Below are 14,276 nucleotides of genomic sequence, written 5' to 3'. Positions count from 1 at the left end.
CTGTGCTGCCTGCCTCCACTGACAGCAAAGCACACCAATTTATCCAGTCTCTGCTGTTCCTCTGTGCTGTATTATTCATGTATTGGCTGACAGAACAGCAGGGAATCCTAACAGGTTAGGTTGTCCTCCCTCCCATGTACACAGCAAGCTAGTGATGTCACTGAGAGGTCACTGCTGTAAGTGGAGCCTGTATAGCGTTTGACTTCTGAGCAAGGACGTAGAAAAGCGTAAGTGTGCAGTTCTAATCCTATGTAATAGCTGTTCTGGGCACTGGCAGTAATGTAACAGGACAGATTATGCTTTGCAGACATATTTATTTGACTATAGTTCTATCTAGGACAGCATTGTTTGAGTATTTGTACAGCTCTGAATGGGTTACAGTGTGTAGGTGGCACAGAGAAGGGGATTAGACAACAATGGGGCCAAGCCAGTGATTAAAGCAAATGATTGTGTTATTTTTGGAGAGCACCTCTCTCATCCATTGTTTCCTACAGCAAGGGTTGTTCTCAAGGAACGGATTAACCAGGGCTGTTTAGCAGCCCCATAGGCATACACAAACATTACCTTTTGTATCCATAACACTGGCAACCGGGTGGCTGATAAAGACAAAAATGTACTGAAATCTCATTTTTTTGCTATCGATCGATCAATCTATCGATCGATCGATCTGTCCGTACATTCCAATATGCATGTTCTCCCTGTGTTTAGTCAGGGTGCTCCAATTTCCTCCCACTCTTTAAAGACATACTTGGCGTTTAAAGGAATACGATCGTAAATAGCACTGTGGCACACACTGATAATGATTAGATATTCTCTGTAAAGCGCTGTGTAATAGGTAGGCACTTTATAAATAACTACTGTGAATATAATAAATCTAGCGTAAGAGACGACAAACTTAAATATGCTTCATCTCTTCATGTAGCCTATATATGCAAACACATAAATCTGTGTAAAGACGAAGATGATAATGTTTTGCAGAGAATCTCATTTAGCTGTGACTGTTTTGAGATGTTTAATGTAATAACTAATATATGTTGTGCCACTCTGTCCTGTTTGCTGCAATAGAGCCCACTCCATCTGTGCCTTCTTTACATATTCTCTCGCCCTCTTATTCTGCACAGTGCGGGGAGATGAAATGTGTGCAGGCGGTCACACAGTTAGGGTGGGGTCTTGGCACTGCCGAGCGAGATTATCTGAACGAAAAACAAGTTCTCCGTGAAAATGTGCTTGGCACAGTATTCCACATTAGTATCATGCTGTCAGTTCTATAGAGAACGGTTTTGTATCTGATATGTGTAAAAGACTGACAGTTTTTGTTATACATCCTGGTCTATGAAGTCTGTGTATGAAGAGTCATGTGTGTATGCATTCGTCACATTCATAAATGCAGTATTTGAAAAAGTAACTCGTGATTTTGCTGCTGTAAAGGGGTGTACACATGGGGCGATACTTCAAAGCGATTTGATTGCCTTAATCACCCCGTGTGTACAGAGTGGGCGATAGTGATGCACGGCCCCGCAGCGTTGCTATCGTCTGGCCATATAGATAGTGCGGGCAAGAATATTTTTTCTACACAGTATATTTGGCTGTGGCTCCCGTGGCTGGCAGGATGTAGTTAGCCATCCCTCTGATGGCTTAACTACAGTACATCTTAATACATATGGGTCTTAGCCGAAATGCCAGGGCTAAGTCACGTGTGTACACGGCTTAAGTTTTTACTGAACAAAGATGTTTTTTAGGTGGAGAGATTTTACTCCTGTCCCTACCCCCTTCCTTTGTACATACAGTATTGTATTACACAGAGAGGAATGACTTCTTATGCTGTATTAGGTACAGCCCGCCATATGTCAGCAGCAAGGAGGAGGCTTAGTGTTGTGGTTGTCATGGAAACATATGCTACGTACAGTCATTGGCATGCAACAGTTATTAGCAATATATAGTGGGGCATAGTGTCATTCTCCACATTACTATTTAAACTGGGTATACATTAGCTGATTATCGTTAACAAAATTTTCAGGAATATTGGCTAATACGCACTATGGGCTCGATTCAGACCTGATTGCATGGCTGCGAATTTGCACAGCAGGAATTTACTCTAGTGGGGCGGTGGCTTAACTGAACACTGCCCACGGATAGATCTCGGCTGTGTGATCAGGTCTGAATCGGGCCCTATGTCATTGCTGATGGTGCTTTTGCAGGTCATTAATGACCCCCTCTGTCCCCCTGTACATGCAGTGAAATCCTGACTACAGTATCTCATCAATGACGTCATGCTCCTGGATGTGGCCACTGAATGATGTCATTAACAATATTGTTCTGTGTGTATGCACTATATGATTTGTCAAGGAGTTCCAGGCAGGGCAAATCCTTAACGATATCATTCAGCGTGTATTTGCTTTATCGTTTGTTCAGGAGTTCCAAGCAGTTCAAGAGTAAATCGTTAACAATGTCGTTTATGGACGATTTTGTATAATGTGTACTTAGCTTTAGTGTTGCAAAAAGAAAGGAATGTGGCGTATGTGACTGATCTCTATAAACAAATGTAAATAACACCCCTGTACAGTGTATGTGCCTCTCAGTGGTACAGTGTGCAGCTTCTGAGTAACAGGAGAGAGAAGGAGTTAATGAATATTGTGGTCCAGGAAATAACATTTTATTGGTGGATAAGATGAATATGGAAAGTCTGAGTGTAATGTATCTGGGCACGGTGTCAGCAGCCTGCGATTGGCACATAGCGGAGTCCTGGAAAGAATGATTCATTTTTACTTGTAGAGGCTCCTTTTTCAGTTCTGGTTTGTAAAAGGCAAATCCTTCAGAAACACTGCAAACCTTTTGTTGTGTGTAGTCCAAAGCCCGTAGGATGTACAGCAGACGCTCCCTCTAAGCAGCTTTCCACCCTATCCTCACGAAAGCATCTAAGCATTTTTATACATAGTTGCCTACTCTCCTGCATTTTGCAGGAGCCTCCCTGAAATAGGAGCAATCTCCCTCTCTCCCTCATTAGTCTAGCAATCTCCCTCATGTCACCTAGCCCACATTACACTGTTACATTTTTTGGGGAAAAGGGAATGAGAGACAGATACATTTACATTGAATCATCAGCACCATTTCCCAGCACTTTACCAAGTACAGTAGTGCTTACTGACTGCGTTGGGGCTCATCTACATTTGGATACAAATCATTTTAAAAGATTCCTCTCAGATGTAGCAGAACACACCCACGCTTCTAGGTGCCACATTCACAATCTCTTTTCACAATCTCTCATATATGGAACTAGACACGCCCTTTAAGTGGAGCATGACACGCCCCCTCAATCGGGTGCTGTGAAAAATTCTGCTACCAACTATAATCTCCCTGAAACTAGTTTTCAAAAGTAGGCAAGTATGTTTTTATATGTATCACATAAAATATAACTGAACAAAACAACGTGGTTCATTATTATTAGAAATGATTTTCTGGCTAGTTTTCTTATGTGTGTCTTCCTAGCTATATGTATTAAGGGATAGACAGTTATGTTGGGTTAAGCCTTAAAACAAATCAAACAAATAATAACAACAACACTTAATTTAGGGGGTTTCAACCATAGCAATCAAACAGAACTAATCTGCAGCTCACAAGCCATTGGTCTCTTGTCACGAGTCCTCTCTTTATTGTCACAGACAATGCCTGAAGATCTCCCTTTCAACATTAACATCAAGGAACCGCGATGGGATCAGAGGACGTTCGAGGGCAGAGCCAGACATTTCTTCATGGTCACGGATCCTCGCAACGTCCTTCTCGGAGCTAAAGTTCTGGACGATGCAAAGAACATTGTAGAGAACTACAGGTCTCCTGGCTAGTATCAACTAATGGGTTTATTTACTAAGATTGGAGTTCTATTGAAGATGGGATGTCAATGAGCTTCTATCCATTAACCTCTAGAAGGTTCTAAATAAATAATAAGTAGATTCTGATTGGTTGCTATGGGCAACAACATCCCATCTTCAATAGAACTCCCATCTGAGTTAATAAACCCCTAAATGTTACCTTTTCCTTTTTGTTTACAATTCTATGGTAGGGCGCAGTAGGGTCGGGATGTATTAAAATACATCACCGCCCCTCCGCAGCGATGCCAGCACATTTGTATTAACATATGCGCCTAGCATCGCAAAGCGGTGATACCTGTCATCGCTGGCTCAGCCCATAGGCTTCTATAGGGTATTGCCACATAGATCAGTATTTCCCAACCTAGGTCCCCAAGCCGCACTAATGTGTATGTGCCTGAGTAAGTCAAAGATGGCTAAACCATGTTGTGGAATTATACCAATGGCGACACTGCTGTAATTATTAATGGCACCATTCTGATGGATCAGATATAGTAGGATGAGTCTCTTGTTGTATGCAGTACAACGGGTGCCGGACAGGGTCCTGACATCGGGATCCCGACTGTTAAAACACCAACAGACGTGTTCCCGACGGGCACCGGCTATTCTCCCTCGTGGGGGTCCACGACCGTACCCGCAAGGGGCTTTGTTGCGCTTGCCCCGCTGTCAGAGTCCAGCCAGTTGGGATCCCGACATCGGGCTAATGACTGTCGGGATCCCGACGTCGGGCTAATGACTGTCGGAATCCCGACTGTTGGAACCCTATACCACACCCGCTAACAACATATTCATTTACTTTGTTATGGTAGACAAGTTTAAATGTACAGATTTTTGTTCGTAGTAAGTGAATCTTGTTTTTTATTTTGTGTGAGTTACTAAATGTACACATTACAGATATAACTTACTGTGTATGACTTACAGAAGCGGAATACCCACACCAGGACTTACTGAGGACCAACTATGGCGGGCAAAGTACATCTACGACTCCGCATTCCATCCAGACACAGGAGAGAAGATGGTCTTAATAGGACGGATGTCTGCTCAGGTGCCCATGAACATGACAATCACCGGCTGCATGCTGACATTTTACAGGCATGTCTCCTTCCATCTAAGTAATGCACGAAACACCAGTGGGCTTAGGGGTCTATGTCATCAACATGTCCAACCCGCTATGGGGTCTTTTTCAAGGTCGAATAAAGTGAACAATTCAAGTTCAAAGGGGTTGACTACACAGGAGGTCGAAATACCAACACTGGCATGCCGATAGAGCAGTGGGTCTCATAGGGCGGTATTCAATGAGCCTGATTCGCCATGTTTTTATGGCGAATTTGTGCTGTTTGGCGAATTTTTGACTAAAACGGTGAATCACCCTATTCAATGACCACATGGCGAATACATTTGAAGGTTTTTTTTTGCCGTGATTCACCGAGTAGGAATCGCTATCTTTTTATGGAGAAGTGGAATGTGAACTTTTAAAATAAAGTGTTTTGTTTTTTACATTTGGGGTCAAAAAATCAGGAATTTTATTCTGAGGAGGGGCATGCCACTTTTATTCATGTGCTGTAAGCACATGAATATATATTTAATTTTAAAACAAATATTTTTTTTTTTTTTTACACAGCAGCCAGCAGGGGGCGCCGGAGCCGAGCCGCTCATTACATATTCATATATTCACTGCACCCGATGTTACGATCGGGTATAGTGAATATACACTCCCCTGCTGGCACCCCCGGGGGGCAGCCTGTGCTGCCTGGCACCCGGGGAGCCCACCTGCCCCCCACAAACGTTCTGGGCCAGGCAGAGAGACTTCCATCTCTCTGCCTGGCACCGTCCTCAGGCTCCCTGCGGCATTCGCCGCAGGAGCTCATATTCGCCAGTCAGGGGCAGCGAGCCCCTGACACGTTGAATACCGGAGCCCGCTGGCTCCGGAACGTGGCGAATGTGCAGCGAATCCTAAAAAGGATTCGCTGCACCTCGCAGGTATTCACATTGAATACCGCCCGTTGAATACCGGAGCCCGCTGGCTCCGGAACGTGGCGAATGTGCAGCGAATCCTAAAAAGGATTCGCTGCACCTCGCAGGTATTCACATTGAATACCGCCCATAGTCAGTCCTCAGGGCATAGTTTGCGTTTTCCAGTTATTTAAATAGCGCTCACATATTCCACAGCGCTTTACAGAGAATATTTGTACATTCACATCAGTCCCTGCCCCAGTGGAGCTTACACTCTATATTCCCTACCACATATACACCCACACACACACATATTAATTCTAGGGTTCATTTTTTGGGGGAGCCAATTGACCTACCTGTATATTTTTGGATTGTGCGAGGAAACATATATACGAACTCAGCTCAGTTATGGCCATGGTGGGAATCCTACCCATGACCTCAGTGCTGTGAGGCAGTAATGCAGTAACCATTACACCATCAAAAACAGGCAACATTCGCACAATATAATATCTTAGAGTAACACAACCTGTTCTCGTCTCTTTTCCCTGCAGAACTACACCCGCAGTCATATTTTGGCAGTGGGTAAATCAGTCCTTTAATGCTGTTGTGAACTACACCAACAGGAGTGGAGATGCACCCATCACAACAGGGTAACAAAATACTCGACTTATCTGTAAACGTTTTTTTGTTAGATACAAATGTGTTAAATAATTATAATACAGGATTCTATAGATTGCATTATGATAGAGCTGCACTGGCTGTTTTTTTTACTGTCAGAACAGCTTTGTTTTTGTTTTTTTCCTGGTGAGTGCGCACGCATATCTAAGTGACCTAGGAGATATGCGTACACGGCATTTGCTCCAGAAGTTGTAGTTGTCTGTGGAAAGCTTTGTCCCCATAGTACTGCTGGATGTCTGTTAAGCACAATATAATTTCTTCCACCATCTTATGCTGGGTACACATGGGTCTGATCCCATCAATCTAGATCCATTTCGATCGATTGGATGTAGATTGTGTGCTGATTGGTCCCTTTTCTGTCCTGGTGTGGACCGATACCGATCCGATGCGCGGTCCCGCAGGTCGGTCGTCATTATTCAGATCCTACTTACAGCAGGTAGGATCTGGAAACGACCATACTCCCGGGTGCGGGTCACCATCGGATCGGACCCGCTCACGGTGCACATCATGAGCGGGTCATGCCCCCCCCCCCTGTCATCGTGAGCGGGTCGGAAGAAACATTGTGAGCGGGTCGTCCTGGTGTGTACCCCGCATTAGCTGTAATAAATATAGATTTAGGTTAGATAGGTCTCTGACACTTATATACACTAGTAAGCTCACTCAAAACAAATGCTTTGAAAGCTAGTAGCTAATGTGTGTGAGAGAGAAAGAGATGTAGTTTCACTTGCTGCCAACAGATGGCAGTGTTTCAGTGACACGCAGACACTAGATATATATACAGATGATATATATATATATATACATTCATAATATATAATGCATATATTTTTCCTTTCGTCTATCTCCTTGCAGCCAGCTGGGTACAGCTTATGTCAGTGCCACCACAGGAGCTGTTGTTACCGCTCTAGGACTCAAGTCATTGACCAAGGTATCTAAAGTGCAGACATCAGAGTAAACTGTCATTAGTGCATTGAATATATGTAATTACTTCTACAGCAGATAGACAGTGGGTTGCAGTTAGAGATGTTTCCTGTATCTCACCCATTTCTGCTAGTGATGAGAGATGTGTAGGTGCTGAGGTGGCGGTTGTGAGGATACCGGGTTCAGTGGGGGTGGGGCTTCGCAGGTGTCAGAGCTGTGCTCGGTGTCCAGTAGCTTGTAGAGAATCAAAGACAGAACCATCTGATGATTCTGTACCATCTCGTTCTCCCTCATCGATGGACAAAGTATTCACCATCATCTATAAACCATTCATGAATCATCGATGGTTGATGGCCATCCCAACACAGAACAACACTAAGCATGGAAGTGAGTTTGCCTAGTTATGGTTATCTACTAGTACATTCAGAAGATGCCCTTACACAATGGGGTCAGTAGTAGTATCTGCTGACCAGACTCACCAGCATACCAGATAATGATCTATTGGGTATTGCTTTTTTCTTCATTGTTTTTACTGATTGACGTTCTCTCCTCTTGTGTACTCCCAGCGTCTTCCCTCCCTGGTCGGGCGATTTGTTCCCTTCGCTGCTGTAGCGGCTGCCAACTGCATCAACATCCCCTTCATGAGGCAGCGGTAAGAGCATCAGATCTTCCACACTTGTACTGTATGTGCCTGGGAAACATTACTGACATAACAACCTCATTATTAATTGCTTCACATCCTTCTTAAGTTGGGTACACACCTAAAGATGGGTCTGTCAACCAATTGCTTCAAAATGCTGGAAAATAGTCAAAAACTGTTGTTTGGATAAATTTGTTAGATCTCATGGTTTTAACCAAGTGACGATTGTCTATTTTTCCAGTATTTATGAGCAACTGTTTCATTCTCACATGCTGCCATACAGAGCTGGTGCTACCATTAGGTAACTTTAGGCAGCTGCCTATGGCCCCGGGCTTTGGAGAGCACCCCTTTTCAGCTTAACATTAAAATTAGGTATATTGACGGTAGCTGCATTTCCCGTGAGTAGCCACCATTTCCCCCAGGCACCCTTCTTTAAAAAAAAAATGGTTCTGCAGTTTCCAAGAGGGTTGGGGAGGAGGAGTGAGGGCAAAGACATCAGCCTCCATGCCAGCGGCAGCAGCGGGGGCCAATGCCTCAGTGGCACTGTGACAGTAGGGGGCACCTGGCCGGCAGTACCATAAACCAAGAGGCAGTGGCAGCAGCGAGTAACTCACTCCATTGTTAAGATGTTTTCTTTGGTGGTGGCTTCCTGGAGTCACTCTCTGGAGTATCCCAGTGTTTATTACAATGTGTCCCATGCATTGTATGTATGTATGTATGTATGTATGCATGCATGCATGTATGAGAGAGGCAATGTATGGTTGTATATACAGTATGTAAGTGTGTACGTACGAGGCCATGTATGCATACAGTATATGAGAGAGACAGTGTACATATGTTTGAATGTATGTGAGAGAGGCAGTGTGTGTGTGTGTATGCATGAACATCGCCTTCCGCAACAGCATCTCCTTCCAAGGCAGGCTACGCTGTGTATCACCGGTTTCAGTAAGAGGCACAATGCCGCCTGAGGGAAATCGTTTCGCAGTGGCTTATCCCAAAATTGCTTGACACTTTCGCCATTCTGCCACTGCCTGCCGAAGGCTGGAGTAGCAGCAAAAACTCCTCAACCTTCCCTGCCATCACCTCAAACAAGAGGTTGTGATGCGCTGGAACTCCACCCTCTATATGCTGCAGAGGATGGAGGAGCAGCAAAAGGCCATTCAAGCCTACATCAGCCACCTATGACATAGGCAGAGGAGTGGTGGGATGCACATGACTCAAGCCCAGTGGAGGCTGATTTCCGTGTTGTGCAAGGATCTCCACACGTGAAGTCAGTTCTGACACTGCCAGCTTGAGTCAGGTGATTCCCCTGATCAGGCTGTTGCAGAAGCAGCTGGAGAAAGTGAAGGAGGAGCTAAAGCATTTCAATTCCGCAAAGCATGTAGCTCTTGTGGATGAAGCCCTACATACACTTTGTGAGGGTGGTCAGTCTGTTAAAGTCAGAAGAATACATTCTGGCCACCGTGTTCGATCCTCGTTTTAAAGCGTATGTTGTGTCTCTGTTTCCGGCGGACACAAGTCTACAAAGGTGCAAAGACCTGCTTGTCAGGAGATTGTCATCTGAAGCAGACCGTGACACGTCAACAGCTCCTCCTTCATTTTCTCCAACACCTGTGGCTACGAGGAAACAGCTGACATTTCCATCACAACCAACTGGCGGGGATGCAGTTTGGAGGCCCCTGTACAAACTGGCTCTATTTTACCTGAGTTGTCCCCCCTCCAGTGTGTACTCCGAAAGAGTTTTTAGTGCAGTGGGGAACCTGGTCAGTGATCGGCGTAGGAGGTTGCTTCCGCCAAATGCTTTTGGTGAACAGTGAACATTGAATAGGGTGAATCAGATTTTCAGGGAAAAAGATTCACCGCAGAGAGTGAAAACAGCCCTATTCCCAAAACAAAAACGGTGAATCGGGAGCATTGAATACTGCTCTAAAAGTGTCCGGTGCACATCCCTACCGATAACAGTCCTATTCAGTCGTATACAAAATACTGTAGTCGTATTCTTAGTAAATTTTGCCCATAATGTTTCTGCTCAAAGTTTTTTTGTTTTAAAATGATGATTATTAGAAGTAGAAATAATTTTAATTCATTTTCTCCTTGACGTCTCTTTAGAGAACTGAAATTTGGAATCCCCATTACAGATGAGAATGGGAATAGACTCGGAGAGTCTACGACAGCAGCCAAGCAAGCAATCGCCCAGGTGGTGGTATCTCGTATTGGCATGGCGGCACCAGCTATGGGTGGGTACAGTTTCTCTTACCATAGAAGCATAGATGGCTGCATCTTCTGGTAGCAGTGGTGCCAAGAGAGGGGGTGGGGGGTATTAATTACCTGGGTCCAGGTCTGATGGAGGGGCCCAGTGGGGCTCCTGTTACTTGGCAGCAACAGCTGTTGCAGCTCTTCTCAGCCCAGCACAGAGTGGCCAGGAAAGTGCTTAAAGTGCCATTTTTTTCTATATTGTATTCTTAGGTTGCATGACCACGCCTCCCATGATTAGGCCACTCCCCCAGAGAAATACTTGTGCACGCATTCCTTGCAAAACAAGGTGTAGGAGGCATAATCCTGTTTGGCAGCCATGGTTTAAAAGTGGAATTAACATGTGCAGAGAGAGTTAGATTTGTGTGAGTTATTTTGTTTCTGTGCAGGGTAAATATTGGCTGCATTATTTTTACACTGCAATTTAGATTTCAGTTTGAACACACCCCACTCAAATTTAACTCTCTCTGACCATGTTACGTCTGCCCCACCTGCAGTGCACATGGTTTTTTCAAACAAATTTGTACTGCGATCAGATCTGAATAAGGGCCGGAGAGTGATAAACAACCAACCAATCAGCTGCTGCCTGAAATCTTTCTAACACAGCATGTGACATGGCAGGAAGGTTCTGATTGGCTGGCTCTTAATCACTCTCCATTTTATTACCTTTGAAGCTTAGTGCATCTGGCCCCATATATTTTGCGATACACAAATTGCTTCACAATGAGCTTTACAGTGAATTGTTTCCCCTAACCTTAGAATAATTGCTGCCAGTAATTACAGAGTTAAAAAAATATACAGTATGTTCACGCTGTATGTAACCTCACTTCCAGCCTTGTTTGACATTTCACGGACTAAATTGTACATTTTATCCTAACCGCCTATTTATTAGTAAGGAGGGGGCCTTTATGTTCTACATAACGAGTCACGGCAATTTTTATTTAATTAAAACGGCTAAATTGATGGAAAGGTCATAAAACAACAGACTGCTGGCTGAATGGGTTTCCACAAATCAAGGTTTAACACAAAATTAATTTTGTTTTCTCCGTAATGAAATAACAGAACAAATAAAACAAAAACAGCTTGTTCTGAGTAACCTGGGTATGGCAGGCCGTTACATACAGATACAGATGGGTCGGGATTCATCTTTGCAGGGGATGGCGATGGCGTGGCCCTCGCCATCCCCTGCCCCGCCGCCATCTGTATGCCGGAAGGGGACGCGCGCGCACGAGGTGCGCGCGCGTCCCCTTCCGACGGTGCTGCCCTCGGTCGCCCGGTGCCCACACCGGGCGACCACACCCCCCTGTAGCCTCCTCGGGTCCCCCCCCTGCTCCTGGAGCGGGAGGCGGACAGAAATGCGTCCGCCTCGCCGCCCGGATACTGTGACGCGCGTGCGTGGGGGACGCACGCGCGTCACAGTCAGATAGCGGCGCCGTGTTGCTGGCGATCCGCCAGCAGCATGCTGCTGGCGGATCGCCAGCAAAGATGAGCCAGGATTCATCTGTAGGGTGACCAACTCATCCCTTTAATCCGGGACACATATTAATTACACAGGTTCTGTGGCTGGCTTTCACCTGGTTTTAAACTGCCACACCTCAAGACTCCATTTCACCTGGTTTTAAACTGCCACAGAACCTGTGTAATTAATATGTATCCTGGATTAAAGGGATGAGTTGGTCACCCTACATACAGACCCTAGAATCTAGGGTAGCCAACCCTAGTCCTCGAGAGCTACCAACCATGCATGTTTTGCAGGTCTCCTCACAGAATCACAAGTGAGCTAATTAGCTCCATCTGTGTATCTTTTAAAATGTGTCAGTGATTAATGAGTGCAGCTGTGCAGCAGCTAGGTTGTCTGGGAAATGTGAACTGTTGGTAGCTCTCGAGGGCTAGGGTTGGCAACCACTGATACAGGGGAATGGATCATAGGATAGACAGAAACTAGGTCAGTGGTCAGGGAACTCGGTCCTCATTACCCCACACAGTGCATGTTTTGCTGGTAACCCAGCAGGTGCACAGGTGTACTAATTACTCACAGACACATTTTATAAGGTCCGCAGGTGGAGTTAATTACTTCACTTCTGTGAGGAGACCTGCAAAACATGCACTGCGTGGGGTAATGAGGACCGAGTTCCCTGACCACTGAACTAGGTCAAAAAGCATTAGGTCGACACCACTAGGTCGACATGCATGAAGGGCAACATGCTTGAAGGTTGACAAGCATTAGGTCGACATGGGTCTACAGTCAAAAGGTTGACATGGGACATTAAACTTTTTTTTGTCCCAAATAAACAGTCGACATGGACACTGAAACGCCATAATTTGGGCACGGTGCCTCGCTGCGCTCGGCACACTATTTTATTCTCCCACCACACCCTAGTGGATGGTAGGGCATGAAATACCTAATGTCGACCTAATGCTTGTGTCGACCTAATGACCCTGTCGACCTAACCTATGTCGAGCTTCAGTCATGTCGACCTTCCTGCATGTCGACCTTCCTGCATGTCGACCTAATGCTTGTCTACCTAATGCTTGTAGACCTAGTGACCGTATCCCAGATTCAAAACAATGCTCTATTAAAAAAACCAAAGGTACTTAGGGGTTATCCAGACCTGATTGCTGGTGGGTGATTTTGTCCTGCGATCAGATTGTTTAAGCCTTCGAATGGCTTCCATAAATATTACAGCTTGGCGGTCAAATGCAAATTCATTCTCAGCTCACTGACCATCGACTGAGTTTCCCAGTCTGTGCATAACCCAGAACCTACTCAGCCAGTGCGATAGAAACAGGGGTACTTGTGTAATATCTGGGCGCCTGATTTGTTCATTGCATCGCATGCAATATAGTGGCATACAATTCATGCAATGCAATTTTCATTGTAAAGACCCAATTTTTAATCGTATAGTCACCCATAGGTGATTTCATACCCCCACTATCCAACTACGCATGGAGTTGATTTTATATAGTGTGGCGAAGCCACCGAGCCCGAAGCGTGGCGAGCGGACACAAAATACATGTAAAGTAATCCGCGTCCGCTCGCCACGCTTCTGGCTCGCTGCGCTCGCCACACTATATAAAATCAACTCCATGCGTAGTTGGATAGTGGGGGTATGAAATCACCCATGGGTGACTATACAATTAAAAATCTGGTCTTTACAATGAAAAATCGCATCACATGCCTTAAGTAGTGGCATGCAATGATAAAATCGGGCGCCCAGATAATACACAAGTACCGAAATAGGGTGATGGAGCCAGAAACTGACATCACAGACCCTTCCTGAAAACCCCTGGGCACGACTGCGCATTTCCTGACACTCCCAGAAAACGGCCAGTCACCACTCCCAAACGGCAGCTTCTTCTCAGTCAACTTGCCAATGGTTAGCAATCAGAAAAGACGCTGCAGTTCTTCACAGAATGGCCTTGCGCATGCCCGCTACGTATCCTTGCACATTCGTCCGATAATTGTCCACTGTGTAAAATCTCAGACCAGTGATCTTGGGCGGGATGCACTAATGCAAAAAAGTGGTAAAAACCCTGGTAACAGGGTTTTTACCACATTTTCATATTCTCTAACCCCCCCTCTGACGGCACTGCAGTGGGTATCGCTAGATTTTGCTGGCGATACCCTGTAGAAGCCTATGGGCTTCTCTACGCAGCACTGCTTGAGAGATCAGACACAGATCCTGCCCAGCATGCCCCGCAGCCGCATCACAAGGGACAGCTGTTATCGCAAGACCCTTGCGTTACTAATATCATGTTAGTGAATTTTGCGATTAGTAAGAATGCGGTAGCCAGCGGAGGGGGGCAGCGGATGTTAGTACATCCTGCCCAGGTCTGAACAACCCCCTTATTACAGGAAATGTCCAAATCCTATTTCCAGAGAGGATTGGTAGCACCTGATCCTTTCTTGCTGGCGGATCACAGCACGCCACTGCAAGATTGTCCCGAGACCTTTTGGTAAAGAAAAT

At 45.4% G+C, this 14,276-nt stretch overlaps 1 protein-coding gene across 2 annotated transcripts in view; it reads left to right on the top strand.

Annotated features, from left to right (window-relative positions):
* The first annotated feature begins 64 nt into the window (after nucleotides 1-64).
* Nucleotides 65-14,276, top strand: part of SFXN3 (sideroflexin 3) — a 31,010-nt gene continuing 16,798 nt past the window's right edge. The window contains exons 1-7 of one of the 2 annotated variants that reach the window (XM_083149217.1): nucleotides 65-227; nucleotides 3,660-3,826; nucleotides 4,785-4,955; nucleotides 6,368-6,466; nucleotides 7,347-7,422; nucleotides 7,982-8,067; nucleotides 10,165-10,292. In XM_083149217.1, the coding sequence (XP_083005343.1) occupies nucleotides 3,663-3,826; nucleotides 4,785-4,955; nucleotides 6,368-6,466; nucleotides 7,347-7,422; nucleotides 7,982-8,067; nucleotides 10,165-10,292 (724 nt within the window). In that variant the 5' untranslated portion in view covers nucleotides 65-227; nucleotides 3,660-3,662. Of the gene's footprint in view, nucleotides 228-1,736; nucleotides 2,299-3,659; nucleotides 3,827-4,784; nucleotides 4,956-6,367; nucleotides 6,467-7,346; nucleotides 7,423-7,981; nucleotides 8,068-10,164; nucleotides 10,293-14,276 lie in introns of those variants that run through there. The other variant, XM_083149216.1, reaches the window with a different exon arrangement.

Source organism: Crinia signifera, chromosome 6, assembly GCF_055691185.1.
Source record: "Crinia signifera chromosome 6, ASM5569118v1, whole genome shotgun sequence".
Lineage (NCBI taxonomy): Eukaryota > Metazoa > Chordata > Amphibia > Anura > Myobatrachidae > Crinia > Crinia signifera.
This window is presented reverse-complemented; position numbering and strand designations above follow the sequence as displayed.